Raw genomic sequence first — 16960 nt, forward strand, 5'->3', positions numbered from 1 at the left:
TCAAAGCGTGAATGAATGGGTGTGTGTGTTTATTAGGAGTACTGGTATTGTTGGAACGGGTGCTGGAGCTCAAGGCAAAGCTCATGTTCTGACGAGTTGTTAGGTACGAGTCGGGATTAGCTATGATGCTAACACTAATGCATGAAAGCTAATCACTCCTCTGTTTACACCTAAAGAACTTAGTGGGGAATTAGCAGGATCCACAGCGCAAGGTAATAAATAGATCTAAGACTTACAGCTTTGGACTCTGGTCACTGCTCATTTCACTGCCTAGTGTTGCAAAAAAAGTAGGCTAAACATGTCAATAAATACTCTTAGCAGGGCTACTGACATATGGTGGCATATGTCACGGAAACATAATACGAAACATAATCTTGTTGTAGTAAAGGACTCTTGGGAAAAACTCATATGGGTAGGTGTATTCAGTTGTTTAATATAGCAAATGCTAATTTACAAGAGGCGCTTAAATACTTTAGTAAAAAAGAACTGCACTTAATGTGCACTTCAAATCTTACAAGTATAGAAAATATAGAAATACATATATACATATAGTGAATTTAGGGCAAGTTAACTCGACAATAGAGCATTACCAGTTAAAAAGGTTGCATAAAAGCAGGTGCTATTTGACCATATGAATCACCAGTAGTTCAAGTATGGGTTTGCTTTTTTCCTTACACTAAACATTAATTGTAACGCACATTTCATCCAATAATTGCAAATAGCACTGTCCTGTGTTAGTTATGAAAAGAAACAAAGTGTCATCTTTCAAATTCTTTCCATTTTATCACGAAATTCGAACTAAAAATGCAGTTTTGACGCTCCTTAATGTGACGTGACAGATCGCTGTAGCGCCTCAGTTCAGGTGGCAGCACGAGTCACCTTTTCAACTAAAATACAAGTTATATCTTTAAAAAAATGCATGAAAATCAAAAGATATGTTGAAAGATACACTACAAATTACTGAAATCCATATAATGACTCATGCAATCACTCAATCAGTGTTCCAACAGGGGAAAGACATCAATAAAACAGCTTGTAAAGTTAAAAAATAAGTCACCTAACATTGTATTTAGCCTAACTCACCTCAGGAAAGTCATTCAATGTTCACAGTTTCTTATCAAAAAGGAAACACTATAGAGGAGCTAACTTACTGATAATATAGCCTAGGCTTGAATACATTTGTTATGAAGTGTTTATGTGCAATTGAGTTGTATACAAACATAAAACATTTTATTTGGGTAATTAGCCTATTATATCTAAAAAAAATAATGGCAGCTTAATAAAATACCTGTTGTTAATTGCAACCAATATTATTGAGTACCAAATGAGAGGGTTCTCTGTAAATTATGCAGCATTATTTGGGAGAGGTTTCTTTTCCATCGGCCCATTTCATTCTGGATAATCGGCTATTGGTATCGGCTGAGCAATTTAGCATCGGTGCATCTCTAAATATATTTTAGTTTACCATCAATGCTTGACAGTAATTTCGGAAATACAATTTTAGTCCTATTGTCTATAAAGACAACATAAGTTATTATACAAAGATGTACTATAGTCCTTATTAAGTTGAAAGAAAAATCACGAAAGTTCAGCTAATTTCATTTAATACACATTTAAAGGAACTGTATGTAAAAAGTTTATTTCAATTAATCATAAAATGGCCCTGATATGTCACTAGACATTAAGAAATCATGTTCATTTTAAATACTTATTTCACTGACAACAGTAGTCCGGCCAGGATATTGTCATTTAAAAGTTGTTTTTGCAGCGCTCAACTGATGTTGATGTTGACATGTTGTGTTTTGGCCTCAAGCTCCGCCCTCCACCTAACGACCAATCACAAAGTCAGTAGTGTATGGGCATCCGGGTTGCCAGCTCTGCTGTAGTTACCACAGCTGCAAACGCTCCTGCTGATCCTGCAGCCGATCTGGAAACCTCGAGTCAGGGGGAGGGGGAGAGGGGAAAGTGATTGCAGTACCAGTTTTGGCCACAATCTAACATACACTTCCTTTAAATATAAGATTTAGTTCGCACCTAAGTATAATCTTAGAATATTATTTCAGTAGGTTATAACTCTTTTTAAAAGTATGCTTAAGTATACTTCTTTTTCACAAGGGCCTCCTAGCTGCTAAAAGACTGCATACTTTCAGTTAGCATCAGTCAAAATCTGGTTAATAATGGAACAACTAAAAGTGATTTTTCACAATTATTTACAATAGGATTTGCATTTGCATGGGTTTAAATAAAATACATTTGTTATTAAAGACAATAAAATCAACTTTGTGCATCAAAACCACAGTTTTCTTGGTAAAAAACAACTTGAATTTCAAAAGCCAATGAACTTGCGACAGCTGAATGTATTTTTGAAAAGCCAAACATGTCAGTCTCTGAGTTAAGTAATTTATTAAGTTGCAAAAAAGTATAATGACCTACACAAATAGTATTTCAAACGTCTTCAGAACAAATGACCCAAAAACAAAAAAATAGGTTCACCCCTCGCACATTAAACAGGCTTTTATTAGACACAACATCAATCACTTCACTAAATACTTGGTAGTTGAGAAAAAAATTATTATTACCTTACTATTTATCTGTTTTCAAATCCACATCATATCATTCAATACACGTCAAAAAGTAATTGGCATGTGATTGATGTTGTGTCTAATAATTTTTCTTGTTTCCAGTCCCATTTCTAAAAATTCATAAATCAAGATACCTCTGTAAAATGACATGACATTTCTAGTCAGTTTTTGCTTAAAACAAGCTAAATTATCTGCCAATGGGATAAGAAAAATACATTTGTTATCTTATTTCTTCTTTCTGTCCCAAACTGATTATTTTAGGGTTCAAATCTCTCTATTAATTAGTTGCTCATTAGAATGCATATTACATAATGCCTTATTCTGCATGACCTCTACATCCATTACCCAAACGCTACAAAAACTACTGTACTATCTATTAACAGTAAATTAGGAGTTTATTGAGGCAAAAGTCGTAGTTAATAGTGAATATGTGTTTCCTATATTAAAGTGTTACCGATATTTCTTTTGTAGTGGACAGAACTACTATCCTGACTGGCATTTGGCAAGAAGTGCATTTCTCTTTCTCTGAGCTGTGCAGTTCTGACTGCTTGGAAGGATCAGTACATTGTGAGGACTTCCTTCCTGCAGTGTTATTTCGGGTCAGCACCAGGTATATCTTCACAGGAACTATAGCCACACTGCAGAATTTCCTTAATAAACATAAGTGACAAAAGGGGACTGGGAGGAAAGTATGACAGGGGTTGTTTCAAAACAACACAGATATTACCCACAATTAAATCAGGATGCCACCGACTGGTTGGGGCACGTGATGGGGATTTAGAGCTAACTTAAAGTCTCTCCAGGGACATTTTCACATAATTACTCTACGTGTATGTGTATAAATGCACCGGATTAACTTCTACATCAGAACAGATACAGATGGTTGTGATGATGGCAGCTATTGGAGGTACTTCTTTTGTACCTGAAAATAAACTGCTGACGTTTGCAGGAATAATGGGATTAGAGTAAAAATGTGTACATGTAAACAAGGATAAAGCATGGTAATGTCTGTGGACTAACTTAATATTCAAGGAACAATGTAGTATATTACATAAGATTTAATACAAAACAAAGTAACCCCGACTATCAACAGTGGTTTGAAAAATAACACATTTTCAAGTCCACTGAAAAGTAAGTCAAACTATTTTCTGAGAGAGTTGTGAGCATAACCACTGCTCCTTTTGCATCAGTTTGTCAAAATTACCAATAGGGCTGGGAGGATAAAAAAATAAAATATAAATTAAATTATTTTTTAAATGTGGTCAATATCTAAATAACGATTAGATATTGATTCACAAAACCCACAAATTGATCTTTTTCCGTATTTATTTCCACAAACATTGAACATTATGGACCCTATCTTAACGATCTGAGCGTATGGTCTAAAGTGCACAAAGCAGGTGCAAACGGTTGGCGTGCCAAGTGCATGGTCTAAAAGGGAAACAAACAAAAACAATCATAGTCTCATCTCCCATTCCCTTTAAAAGCCAGTTGTGTTTTCATCATGGCGGATTCACCGTTTACATGGTGGAATTTGCTAGCGGAAAGACTGACCGCTTCTCCAGAGAGGAATCCTTTTATTTTTTAAATTGTTTGTGTGCTACTTTGTGTTTGTGTGCTGCTGCATATTACTACCTCAACCTTTAAATAACACAAACAATATGGCGCCCAATAACTAATTAACAGAAATCGTATTACTAGTATTCTCCACTAGATGTCCTCCTCTTATTTACTTTGCGTGATACTACAACAGGAAGCCTGTAAATGACAGCTAATTTGTTAAAGAGAATCTTTAAGGGTTCGAATCAAGTTATTTTTTGAAGGACTTTTATTTTGACACAGCCTTAACATGCGCCGATGGTTGTATAAAACGCGCCCTCTTTCCGCTTTGTGTATGTGCGCACGCTCTCGTGAAGGACGCAGCCTACGATTCATGACGGGTGTCTCTCTTTCTACTGTGTTCTTTGTGCATCTCACTCGAGGGTTATAAGGTAAACAAGTTTTAATGTCTTTTAGTAAGTAATTGTATTGTTTTATTGTGATGTTGGTTATTGTGTGGGAGTCATACAGTGTTTGTTTTGTTTGTTTGCTGTAGCTCTTACGGTGTCTACATGAGTGTCACGAATAAAACGCAAATGGAAACATCAGTTTAATGAGTATTCGACCATCATTCCAGTGGGTTAGCAACAGTAAGAGCTTGGCCATTCATCGGAGTCTGCAGCATTAACGACTGGTGTTCATGCCGACGAGTCTTTGGGTGAACGCTTACGGGCAGCAGGTCGATTTCTGATGGTCAAATGTGATTCGATTATGGACAACTAACTTACAGACTGTGAAAGGCTGCTCCTTTTAAGGTGATATTTTTCCCTCAACACTTCTACAACAGCAGAAGGACATTAAGGTGAAACATTTAACCAACCAGAGACTTTGTCTTCAAGTTTAAAATGTTTCAAGGATTTCGAAAGACTGAAATCGTTTGTTGTGTTTGAAGAAGGAATATTTATATAATTTTTAAATTAGACGTTTGGAGTTGCAAAGGGTTATTTGTAAAACCATTGTCATTGCTAATGTTTGATGTTATATGTGATAATACTGTTTTGGGAATTCACAATTACATTTTAACTGTGTTGAATATATCTTATAGTGTGTTGATCTAGTAATTTTAAAATGACCGAGTTAAATTATTCTGTTGAAAATGTTGAATGTGAAAGGCAGATTAGTATTCTCCAACATGATATTGAAACCCTTAGTAATGAGTATCAAACATCAGACGGTTTAGAAAGACAACAAATAATAGAGGTAATTGAAGCTAAAGAACAAAGTTTGAGTGAACTTAAAGGTAAACTTCAAGAAGATTTAGGAGCACATCAAGGTCCTCGACGGTCTGTTCGGTCACGAAATCCCACTGAAAAAATGCTTGCATTTCAAAGAGATGAATTTCAGAAGAAGGAAAGAAAGCTTATCTCTATGTATGAACAATGGAAAACATTAGCACGTAAGGCTAGAGAGCAACTCAAGTCTGATATCACCGAGAGCCAGATGGCATCTCTTATTGATGCCCTGGAAGAGGAAAAGGAGAAAGTTATGCGTCTCTATGTCGAAGTTCGAAATCATGTCACGCCATCTACTGAACTAAGACGTCGTATTGATGCTTGTGATGCAGTGACGGCAGACATAATAAAGGTTGCTTATGAAAGAATATCAGGAATCTACGAATTTAATGCCGAACAAGCAAAAGATCGCTTAAAAGAACTTCTTGACTCGAGCTATGCTCGTTCCATCTATGGCTCTACTGTGTCCCGAGTTAGCCGCAAGTCTAATGCTCAGTCAAGTCATCATACTACATCTTCGTGTGTAGCTTCAAAACATGCTGAAGCAGCTGCAGATTTGGCAGCAAAGGAAGTGGAGTATAAAATGCTAATAGAAGAAAATAAACAGAAAAAGACAATTCAGGAATTGCAAGAAAGGCAAGAGAGAGATCTAGATGCTCAAAAACGTGATCTAGAGCAGTTACATGCAGAGAAGGATTTAAAGGTAGCACGGGCAAGGTTTGAGGCCTACAATCGAATAGCAGTGCAAGAAGTCGAAGATCCTCTAACATACGGTGTTAATCGAGAACAATGTTGTCTGCCTTCAAGCCTTTCTAGCCAACCTGCTAATCATACATCTCAAAATGAGTTGCCATCTCTTGTTCAAGCCCTGCAAGATAGCGTGAACTTGAATAGATTACCAGCTCCAGAGCCCTCTTTATTTGATGGTGATTCCATTCATTATGTTGAGTGGAAGACTTCCTTCATGTCATTGATAGATCGAAAGAATATATCTGCTGCTGATAAACTTTATTATCTTAAAAGGTATGTGGGTGGTTCGGCGCGTAAAACCTTGGATGGGACCTTCTACAGGAGTGACAACGAAGCCTATAAGGACGCCTGGAGTAAATTAGATCAAAGGTACGGTCAACCATTTGTGATCCAACGTGCCTTTCGTCAGAAACTTGCAAACTGGCAAAAGGTTCAATCAAAGGATGCTGTTGGACTAAGAGAATTTTCAGATTTTCTTAATGCCTGTCAAGACGCTATGCCTCATGTTGTAGGTCTACAGATATTAAACGACTGTGAGGAAAACCAAAAGTTAGTTCAAAAGCTACCCGAGTGGGCTGCTTCACGCTGGAATCGGCAGGTTACGCAAACCTTGAGAGACAATAAGGAGTTTCCAGACTTTAAGGCCTTCGCAGCATTTGTTTCATTTGAGGCAGAGATCGTCTGTAATCCAGTCACTTCTACTTATGCTCTCAGTTCAACATGTGCTGAAAAACGAAATTTCAGAGAAACAAAGAGTAAGGGTAATGTTCTCAACACTCAGACTGTCTTGGGTTTTGATGGGCCAAAAATCGCAATGAAAAATCCCAAACCTCCCTGTGCATTTTGCCAAGATACTAAACATCAGCTTGGAGATTGCTTCATACTGATGACTAAGACATTAGCAGAGCGACGGGCATTTGTAAAGGAAAATAATCTCTGTTATGGATGTTTAAAAACCGGCCATTGTGCAAGAGACTGTCGCCATCGTCTTTCCTGTCACACCTGTAAAGGGAAACATCCTACTTGCCTTCATGATGATGATTACCCCAGGAGAGAACGGTTGGTTCCTGTAACAACTTCTGTTTCTGGGTCAGAAGATGAGTCAACAGCTGCTCTGTCATTGAGTGTGGCCGGAAGGGGATCATCTTATACATCGATGATTGTGCCGGTATGGTTATCCAGCAACAATGTGAGTACAGAAAAATTAGTTTATGCCTTGCTTGATTCACAGAGTGATACAACCTTTATCGACCAAGGAGTGAGCGACGTCTTGCAGGCAGATAAATTTCCTGTTAAGTTAAAACTGACCACGATGACTGGAAAGGATACCATTGTAAAGAGTGAAAGGATTTCAGGACTCCGTGTAAGAGGTTATAGTTCTGCCACTTATATCGAACTCCCTCCTGCCTATACTAAAGATTGTATTCCAGTCAATCATGCACATATACCTACATGCGAAACAGCTAAACTTTGGAATCATCTTTCAGCAATTACTGATGAGATACCCTCTTTGAAGGATTGCGAAGCCGGTCTTTTGATTGGCTACAATTGCGTTAGAGCATTAGCACCAAGACAAGTGATTTTAGGAGAAAATTATGAACCCTATGCTGTCAGAACTGATCTAGGTTGGAGCATTGTTGGACCTTCATTACCCAGACTTGACTCTTTTGGCGCTACCGGTCTATGTCACAGACTTTCTGTAAAAGAAATTCCTCCTTTGACTCCAGCAGATGCCATACGCATTTTAGAATCTGATTTTAAAGATGTTAACAATGACGACTCAACTCTTTCTCAAGATGATATTACTTTTCTAAATAAGTTAAGTGATCGTATAAGGAGAAACAGCTCTGGACACTATGAAATGCCTCTACCCTTTAAAAAAAGACCTAATATGCCAGATAACAAACAATTTGCTCTTGTGAGACTTAACCATCTGAAGAGAAAATTGTTAAAAGATCAACGGTACAAAGAGCATTATGTGAAATTTATGGAAGAGGTTATTGAAAGAGGAGAGGCCGAGGAAGTTAAAGATGGAGGCAGAAAAGGCGGAGAGTGGTACGTTCCTCATCACGGTGTTTACCACCCAAAGAAGCCGGATAAGTTGAGAGTTGTTTTTGACTGTTCTGCCAGATATCATGGAACCAGTTTAAATGATCATCTCCTTCAAGGACCGGACCTGATGAACAGTTTGACTGGAATTCTTCTCAGATTTCGTCAGCACCCTGTGGTTTTGATATGTGATGTGGAGAAAATGTTTCATCAGTTTCATGTGTGTGAAGCAGACAGAGACTTTCTGCGTTTCTTGTGGTGGAAGAATGGAGACTTGAACGAGCAACCCTGTGAGTATAGAATGACAGTTCATCTTTTTGGAGCATCTTCATCGCCGGGATGTGTGAACTATGGATTGAAGCACTTGGCTGAAGGCAACAAGGATCAGTATCCTTTAGGATTCCAGTTTGTAATGAATGACTTCTATGTAGATGATGGTGTTACAAGTGTACAAACAACAGAGGATGCAATTCAGCTTGCTCAAGAGGCCAGAGAACTTTGTGCCATTGGTGGCCTTAGACTTCACAAATTTGTGTCCAATGATAAAGCTGTCCTGGAAAGTATTCCCTCCTCAGAACTAGCAACTAATGTAAAGGAACCTGATCTTTCGTTTGATCCCTTGACAGAGCGAACATTGGGGATTCAGTGGAACATGGAACTTGATTGTTTCAAGTTTGAGATTAGCCTCAAGGAACAGCCAGTAACTCGACGTGGAATCCTATCTACGATTGCATCATTGTATGACCCATTAGGGTTCTTGGCTCCTTTCACCCTTCTTGGAAGGAAAATACTTCAAGAAGTCTGTAGACAGGGTTCAGGTTGGGATGACACATTGAGCAATGTGTTGCAGCCAAGGTGGGAGTGCTGGAAAAGAGATTTGAGTAACCTGAAGAAAGTGAATATTTCCCGCACATATGCTCCTCCTGGGTTTGGACAGGTAAAGAAGGTAGAGTTGCATCACTTCTCAGATGCTAGTACTAGTGGATATGGACAGTGCTCATATCTGAGATTGAAGAATGAAAGGGAAGATGTTCATGTTGCTCTTGCCATGGGAAAGTCTCGTGTATCTCCTTTAAAGATTACAACTATTCCAAGGTTGGAGTTGACTGCTGCAGTGGTTTCAGTGAGTGTCAGTAAAATCCTAAAAGAAGAACTTCGATATACTGACATCACAGAGTTCTTCTGGACCGATTCCAAGGTTGTTCTTGGATACATCAATAATGAGGCCAGACGATTTCATACGTTCGTTGCTAACCGAGTTCAAAGGATTCATTTGAGCACAGTTCCACAGCAATGGAGGCATGTTCCAACAACTGACAATCCTGCAGATCATGTGTCAAGAGGTCTTACTGTGGATGAAATGATTTCATCTGACTGGTTCACAGGACCAAAGTTTTTATGGAATAATGAAATGGTTGTCCCTTCAAATGAGATTCCAGAACTACTACCAGGTGACTCGGAAGTTAGAAGCTCTCAAACCCTTAACACAAAGGCAGTAGAACATGAAACTATTGTAAATCGCCTGTCAAAGTTCTCATCTTGGTCCCGTGTAGTTCGAGCAATCGCACGCATTCAACGGCGAATTCATAAGGACAAATCAAGTAGACTTTCTACAGTTGAGGAAAGAGAACAAGCCGAGTGCTTTATAATTAAGCTTCTGCAAAAACATGTATTTGAAGAAGAATTAAAAGTATTAAGTAAAGGTATTCCATTGTCATCTCATAATGAGTTGTATAACCTTAACCCATTTCTTGATAGTAATGGTGTGCTTAAGGTGGGAGGAAGACTCAGCAATTCCTTGTGTAGCTTATTCAAACATCCTGCAGTTATCCCCAAAGACCACCATATTACAAAATTGATCATTGCTGACTGCCATCAAAGGGTTAAACATCAAGGTAAAGGCTTTACCATTAATGAAATCCGTTCAAGGGGGTTTTGGATCCCAGGTATTAATCGTACTGTAGCATCTCAAGTGCGCAACTGTGTTACCTGTAGAAAATGCAGGCGTCCAACGGAAGAGCAAAGGATGGCTGACTTGCCTTCAGAGAGAGTGAATCCTTCACCACCGTTCACTTATTGTGGTATGGACTGTTTTGGTCCATTTTTTGTTAAACAAGGACGGAAGGTGTACAAAAGATATGGATTGATCTTCACTTGCTTCTCTTCCCGTGCCATTCACATTGAGATGCTAGATTCTATGTCGACTGATTCCTTTATCAATGGCTTGCGCTGCTTTATTTCCATACGTGGAGCAATTCGACAGATTAAATCTGATCAAGGCAGCAACTTTATAGGTGCCAAAAATGAGCTGACTGAGGCTCTCAAAGAACTTGATGTTGAAAGGCTGAATAACTTCTTAGCTGAGAATCAGTGTGACTTTGTCATGAATGCACCATGTGCAAGTCATACAGGAGGTGTATGGGAGCGACAGATTAGGACTGTAAGAAGTATTCTCCAGTCTACACTCTTGATTGCTTCTGAAAGGATTGATGATTCATCTCTAAGAGCATTCTTTTATGAAGCAATGTCAATTGTAAACAGTCGACCACTCACTGTTGACAATTTAAGCGATCCAAATAGCCTTGAACCTATAATAGTCAAGGACAATGATCTACCTAGGCACAAGTGGTCGTTGGGTAGGATCGTAGGAACAACTATAGATTCAGATGGACTTGTGAGGAGAGTTAGGGTTCATCTTGGTGATAAACACCTTGGAAACCAGGGAAAATGTCCTGGTAAGCCTTCTATTATTGAACGTCCAATTCAGAAGTTGGTTTTACTGCTGGAGGCTTGTTGAAGTTTTGTTTTGTCTTTTGTTTTGTTTTTTTCTTTTAATAGTTGTGTTGTTAGACGTGTCTTTGTATTTTTGAAATCATTTGTTTCTGGAACTCTTGATTTGGTGGGAGTGTAAATGACAGCTAATTTGTTAAAGAGAATCTTTAAGGGTTCGAATCAAGTTATTTTTTGAAGGACTTTTATTTTGACACAGCCTTAACATGCGCCGATGGTTGTATAAAACGCGCCCTCTTTCCGCTTTGTGTATGTGCGCACGCTCTCGTGAAGGACGCAGCCTACGATTCATGACGGGTGTCTCTCTTTCTACTGTGTTCTTTGTGCATCCCACTCGAGGGTTATAAGGTAAACAAGTTTTAATGTCTTTTAGTAAGTAATTGTATTGTTTTATTGTGATGTTGGTTATTGTGTGGGAGTCATACAGTGTTTGTTTTGTTTGTTTGCTGTAGCTCTTACGGTGTCTACATGAGTGTCACGAATAAAACGCAAATGGAAACATCAGTTTAATGAGTATTCGACCATCATTCCAGTGGGTTAGCAACAAAGCCTGTCATTCATTTATTCAGTGTTTAACATGGCAGATAAAGGTACGTCTTTCAGTGTGAAAGATGTTCAGAACATTTTAAGCATAAGACAATGTAAAAGAGAGCTCAATTTGATACTCAATTTTACGGCTACACGGCGTTCCCACAGGACTTGAGCGCGAGATACAGCTAGCCGCCTAAAACAGGTGAATTTAAACAATGACTAAGTGGCAAAACACATCTCGTTGTCATGTAAGGGCCCTGTTCATGTTGGACAGACATTTTAATTGCATTTTGTGTCTGTTAAGAGGCACAAAGACACCCTTTACGTTATGCCCCCAAAGCGCCGTTTTAGCTGAGGGGGGGGGCTCTGGGCATTAACTGTAATAACTCCGTGTTGCAATTTCTATAGTCTGTACTCACAAAGATATAACGATCAAGATAAACTTAAAAATTCGCCGGAGTTGTTCTTTAAGGGTGTGGAACGACTTGAGGGTGAGTCATTAATGACATAAATTTCAATTTTGGGTGAACTAACCCTTTAACAATAAAGTGTGATCTAATGACTGGTTATCAAAAGGGAAAGCATCACATCCTAAGAGTCAGTATTGTGGTTTAATAAGCACTGGGTAAGCCTGTCATTCAGCTAATGAGAGAATCAGTCTGAAAAGAGGATTTTACCACAGGACTGATTTTCATCCACTTGTCAATGTCAATCTGGTGATTCAGACACATATTGTCTGACTTACGATGCATCTATAAATAAACGCACATAGTTTAAGATACTAATTTAAGTTAATTTATCAGTAATTTAGTTCATAGTAAGTTTACATGCATGTAAGTTTACATGCACAGAACAGGATTATTTCCTCAGGTGGCCACAAGAAACCTCACGGGATACTGAATTTATTGCCAACTGACAAATGTTCAAAATGTTCTTTTGTTTAGTTAACCAAATTAAGAGCTATTAGACTGCAGTTAAAGCCCTTTTATTACTCCTGAATTATGTTACAATTAAATTTCTTCTTTCCCTTTCCACCTAATACAATTTCCACATTAGCTCAATGTATTATAACTCATAATTAGGTTATTTGTGAGTTACCTAATGATGACCTCTCCATCTTTCTGTGATACCCACAAGAAAGACTTACATAATCGCACTCTCACTCACCAGTCTACAGCATTACGATCAAACAGAGAAAATGAAAAAGAAAACATCTTTAGTTTCATAACAAAGATCTGGTTTAAGCAACCTGAAAATGGGAGCAAAGGAAACTATCCTACTGCATAATATTACCATTACTTATGTCTTATATTTTCATCTGGTTGTAAAGAAATGGAGCTACAATCTATTTTATCTCAGTGAGATAAAAATCTGAATTGGTCTGTCTTCCCTTCTTTTCTCAATTATAGCATAATATAATATAACAGAGTTTCGATCCAAGCCTGTGAGACGTTCAAATAGCAATGTCAAGTATTGATCTCTATGCAGTAAAAGACCTGTAAAGGTTACTGTCTGGTCTACAAAGCAGCTGAGACACAATGGAATAATAATAACAGAAAAAAAGGAGAAAAAAGGGGAAAGAGGTGGAGTTTACAACACCTCACAAACACGGTACACGGGTAAATAGGTCTCATTCATGACTTAATTTTGAAAACAATTACAGGTATAGATTTATGGAGCCAATCACAGGCCTCGGTTTTGTGGTATTGGACGAAATAGTATATTTTATGCATAAATTCTTGATGTCGTGGGGACAAAATGTGGTTCTCCTTGAGGAAAACAGCTTATAAATCATACTTTAGTTTTTTTTGAGAATGTAAAAAAACCTGAATGTTTTCTGAAGGGTTAGATTTAAGATATGGTTTAGGAGATAAAATATAAACTATGTACAGTACAAAAATTATGTCTGTGGAGACTAAAATATGTTTCTGACGATGAAATATGTTTCTTACTACATGCTCAGGAAGTGCCACCTGTGCACAAAGTCTTTTTTTCCCAAGTTAAAACATATTTGCTTTGTGAGGCACAAAAGAAGCTCTCAGAAGCAGTATGGCAGCACGAAATGTGCAAAAAGTAGCACATCCTCGAAGAGATTTAATACCAGCATTACGTTCATTAAGTATTATATGGTTGCTTGCTTTACTACGCTCCAAACCTATCATCATGAAAATAGTATATAAGGTACAAGAGGCTGTGCTGTATTGTGAAAAATGTTACGTTCCAGGCAACCTGTAACCCGTGTTTTTCCAGCTTTCAACCCGTGAAAGTGCACTGTAATGGCAGTCAAACTTGTGACTTCCCACCCGTGAACTCGTACTAGGATCTATGTCCTCCAAGTTACGATCTCTGATGTCACATAGCCCGCGAAACCACAATGGCAGCCCCTACGGATAAACAAATAATGTAAAATAAGAGGTGTAACAAATTCTCTTGCCTTATTTCTCCTCCAATTCCCTCAAGTAAGCAAGGAGTAAGCATCTTGGGCGATATAACTTATTGTAAATGAGCATTGTACGGTCCACCATGCTTTGTTTACATCTACCGCAATTCATTGTGATCAGGCAGTCTGGAACGCTAACTTACGGGCTCAACATCCTGGCTGGAATGCAGCATAAGTCATAGCCGAAGTAGGCATAACGTGAACAAGGTGCCCATTACAAATATCCAAAATAATATGTATCAATGCAACCATTAAGTAAAATCACTAAATGCCTTCCTTCCGCTGAAAAAAAATAGTCCCTGACCCTGAACAACAACAGAAGTTGCATTATTACGCTTCGAGGGCAGCAAAGACTGTCTTTATGAGTGAGCCAGTCCTTAGCGAAGTTTTTAATATTGAAAGGACTGAAACTCATTGTGAACATGGACTGGAGGAACTGAACAAGAACTGAAAAATGCTCATAGTGGAAATTCAAAATAATTGTTTATTATGAACATATGACTAACCTGAAGGAAAATGCTATATCTAAATGCCAGTAATACTCGCTCACTCGATCTCTCTGACACTCTCCATAATAAATACAGTGAGCTTCAATTAACAATATCTGTGAGAGCAAACTAAGAGTGGTTGCTAAGGGTGCTGTGCGGTGATACACAGAACTGTTGGATTAAGCAGTCTTGTCATGAATAAAACATATATCTACCAATAAGTATAACCATTTACTTATTGTCAAAACACTTGTTCTTTTTAGAATTAAAAACACTTATATAACAGAAGGCTTGTGAGAATTAAATAAATTACTGACTGGTTGTTCAACAACTTGTTAAAGATGGACCTACACATAATTTTATTATTGTCCGTGATGTTTCGTTTATTAAGCATTTTTTATAGACTACCTGGTTAGAAAAGAGCCAATTGTTAGATTGTCTGTGTATACACACACTATATATATATATATATATATATATATATATATATATATATATATATATATATATATATATATATATATATATATATATATATATATGTTTGTTAATCTAATCTGCATAAATTTGAAATGATCTCAGAGGTGAGGGCTGTACATGCCATAAGAACACTATTTTCTCCAGATTTTCTTTCTTTGTAAAACATACTTCAAGCCCATACAAAGCAAACCAGTAAACTAAGGTATTTTTACCTGATAACAAGGCCCCGCTCGAGAGAGAAGTTAAGCGCTACGGTTGTTCAAAGCATTGCATAAATGACTGTGTAGCTGGACATCACGTTACCTGTGGAAGCAGTCTCCATGACAACAGGGAGCGGTTGCCGCTCGCTTTCGGGATGGCTGGAAAACTGTTTCCCTTCACTTGACTCGTCCTCCCAGGCTCTCATCTGCCTCTCCTCTCCCAAGTCATCACGCCGGGCGGTAGTGGTACTCCCAAAGCGATCAATCTCCTCAAAATCACCCTCGCACCAGCTTCCCTCAGAACCTGCCTCCGGCTTCTCTGACATGTTTGAGCGCTCGTCTGTGTGCGATGCTTTTCAGAGAGACGCGCTCACAGACGGAAGAGAAGCAGGCAAAAACACTGTTCAACTCTTCGGATCAATCAGAAGTGATCTGGCCAGGCCGAGCTGTCCGATAGAGGCTCGCGCTGCTGAAAATGCCTTGTTTAGTTGAGTGTTTCGGCGCTGACGTCACCGTGCCTCGCGCTCATAGTGTGGCACGCAGTATTTAAACACGCAGAGCTGGAAATGAGCATAAAATAAGGCTTTCGACCCTCGGTAATCAATTAGGATGGGGAATTGATAGAATATTTTGATTCAAAGATTCAATTTCAAATTATGTCAAGTAAAACATATTTTGAAGGAACGCAACAATGACTACATTTGCTGTAAGTGGTGGACCTGAGTGTTGCCGTTGTGTCCTAAAAGTTACATTCGACTGTTATTGCGTAGTCATGGGTCTTGTTAATTTTTTAAGGAAATACTGTCATCTAGTGGTTTCAGAGGTATTCTGCATGAGGGGTATAATATAGTTTGGTCATTTTAAAGTGTTAGTTCACCCAAAAAATGATAATTCTTCAGTCATCATTTACTCACCCTGAAGTTGTTCCAGATATGGTGGTCAATGGCTGGTGTGAGATCTGCTTGGTTACAAACATTCTTCCAATTATCTTCCTTTGTATTCAGCAAAACAACTTTAACTTGAGCGTGACAAAATTATAACAGAATTGTCATTTTTGTGTGAACTATCATGAAAGTTTATCAGGCTGAATAACTCCCCACCTAGGCCTACATGCATTTAAATTCCAACCTGTAATAAAATGCATATTGTACTATATTAATATATTCACATACTTTGTTTTGGTGTTTGCATTACAAAGCTTGCAGCACATTGTAATGTGATGGAGAAAATTTATCATAGTGTCTAAACTGTTGCTTTGGCTGATATTAACATAATTTTGTATTTCCCCCCCACAATAATTATCACAGTCCTCTAATGAAGACCAATGAAATCCAATATGTGTTTATGTTTGTGTTTGTTTATATGTCTAGACAATAAATGATCACTGTGGGAGTTTTTACAGTCCAATTATTTTCAAAGAATGTTCATATTTTTCATAACAGAGATACACAGTAAACTTCATGGATACTTTTACAATAAAGAATCTCTTTTTCATTTATTCAACTTTTGATTAGATTTTTACTTTCATTGTTGTAGTTGCTAAGTTCACAAAAATGGACTGTATACAGATTCTTGCACCATATATGGAATAATAATCCATACTTTTTCTGTCAGGGGTTATGTGCAAAGAGCATTTCTTTATTGTGGAAATAAAAGTGACTGAATATGAAAAGCTATTATGAGAAAACAGTTCTGTTAACTTCAGTATACAGTATAGAGCTATAATTAAGAATATATTGTGTAATGTACGAATATGTACGTAATGTACGAATAATAATGTGTGTGTGTGTGTGTGTGTGTGTGTGTGTGTGTGTGTGTG

General features: G+C 37.9%; 1 protein-coding gene across 1 annotated transcript in view; it reads right to left on the reverse strand.

The window, feature by feature from the left end:
- The window catches only part of rtn1b (reticulon 1b), a 48225-nt gene extending 32343 nt beyond the window's left edge, over positions 1 to 15882 (reverse strand). Inside the window, exon 1 of the mRNA XM_067417016.1 lies at positions 15245 to 15882. Within this exon, the coding sequence (XP_067273117.1) occupies positions 15245 to 15467 (223 nt within the window). The 5' untranslated portion in view covers positions 15468 to 15882. The remainder of the gene's footprint in view (positions 1 to 15244) is intronic.
- Between the last annotated feature and the right edge of the window lie 1078 nt (positions 15883 to 16960).

The sequence above is a fragment of the Pseudorasbora parva genome, chromosome 15 (assembly GCF_024679245.1).
Source record: "Pseudorasbora parva isolate DD20220531a chromosome 15, ASM2467924v1, whole genome shotgun sequence".
In the NCBI taxonomy this organism is placed as follows: Eukaryota; Metazoa; Chordata; class Actinopteri; order Cypriniformes; family Gobionidae; genus Pseudorasbora; species Pseudorasbora parva.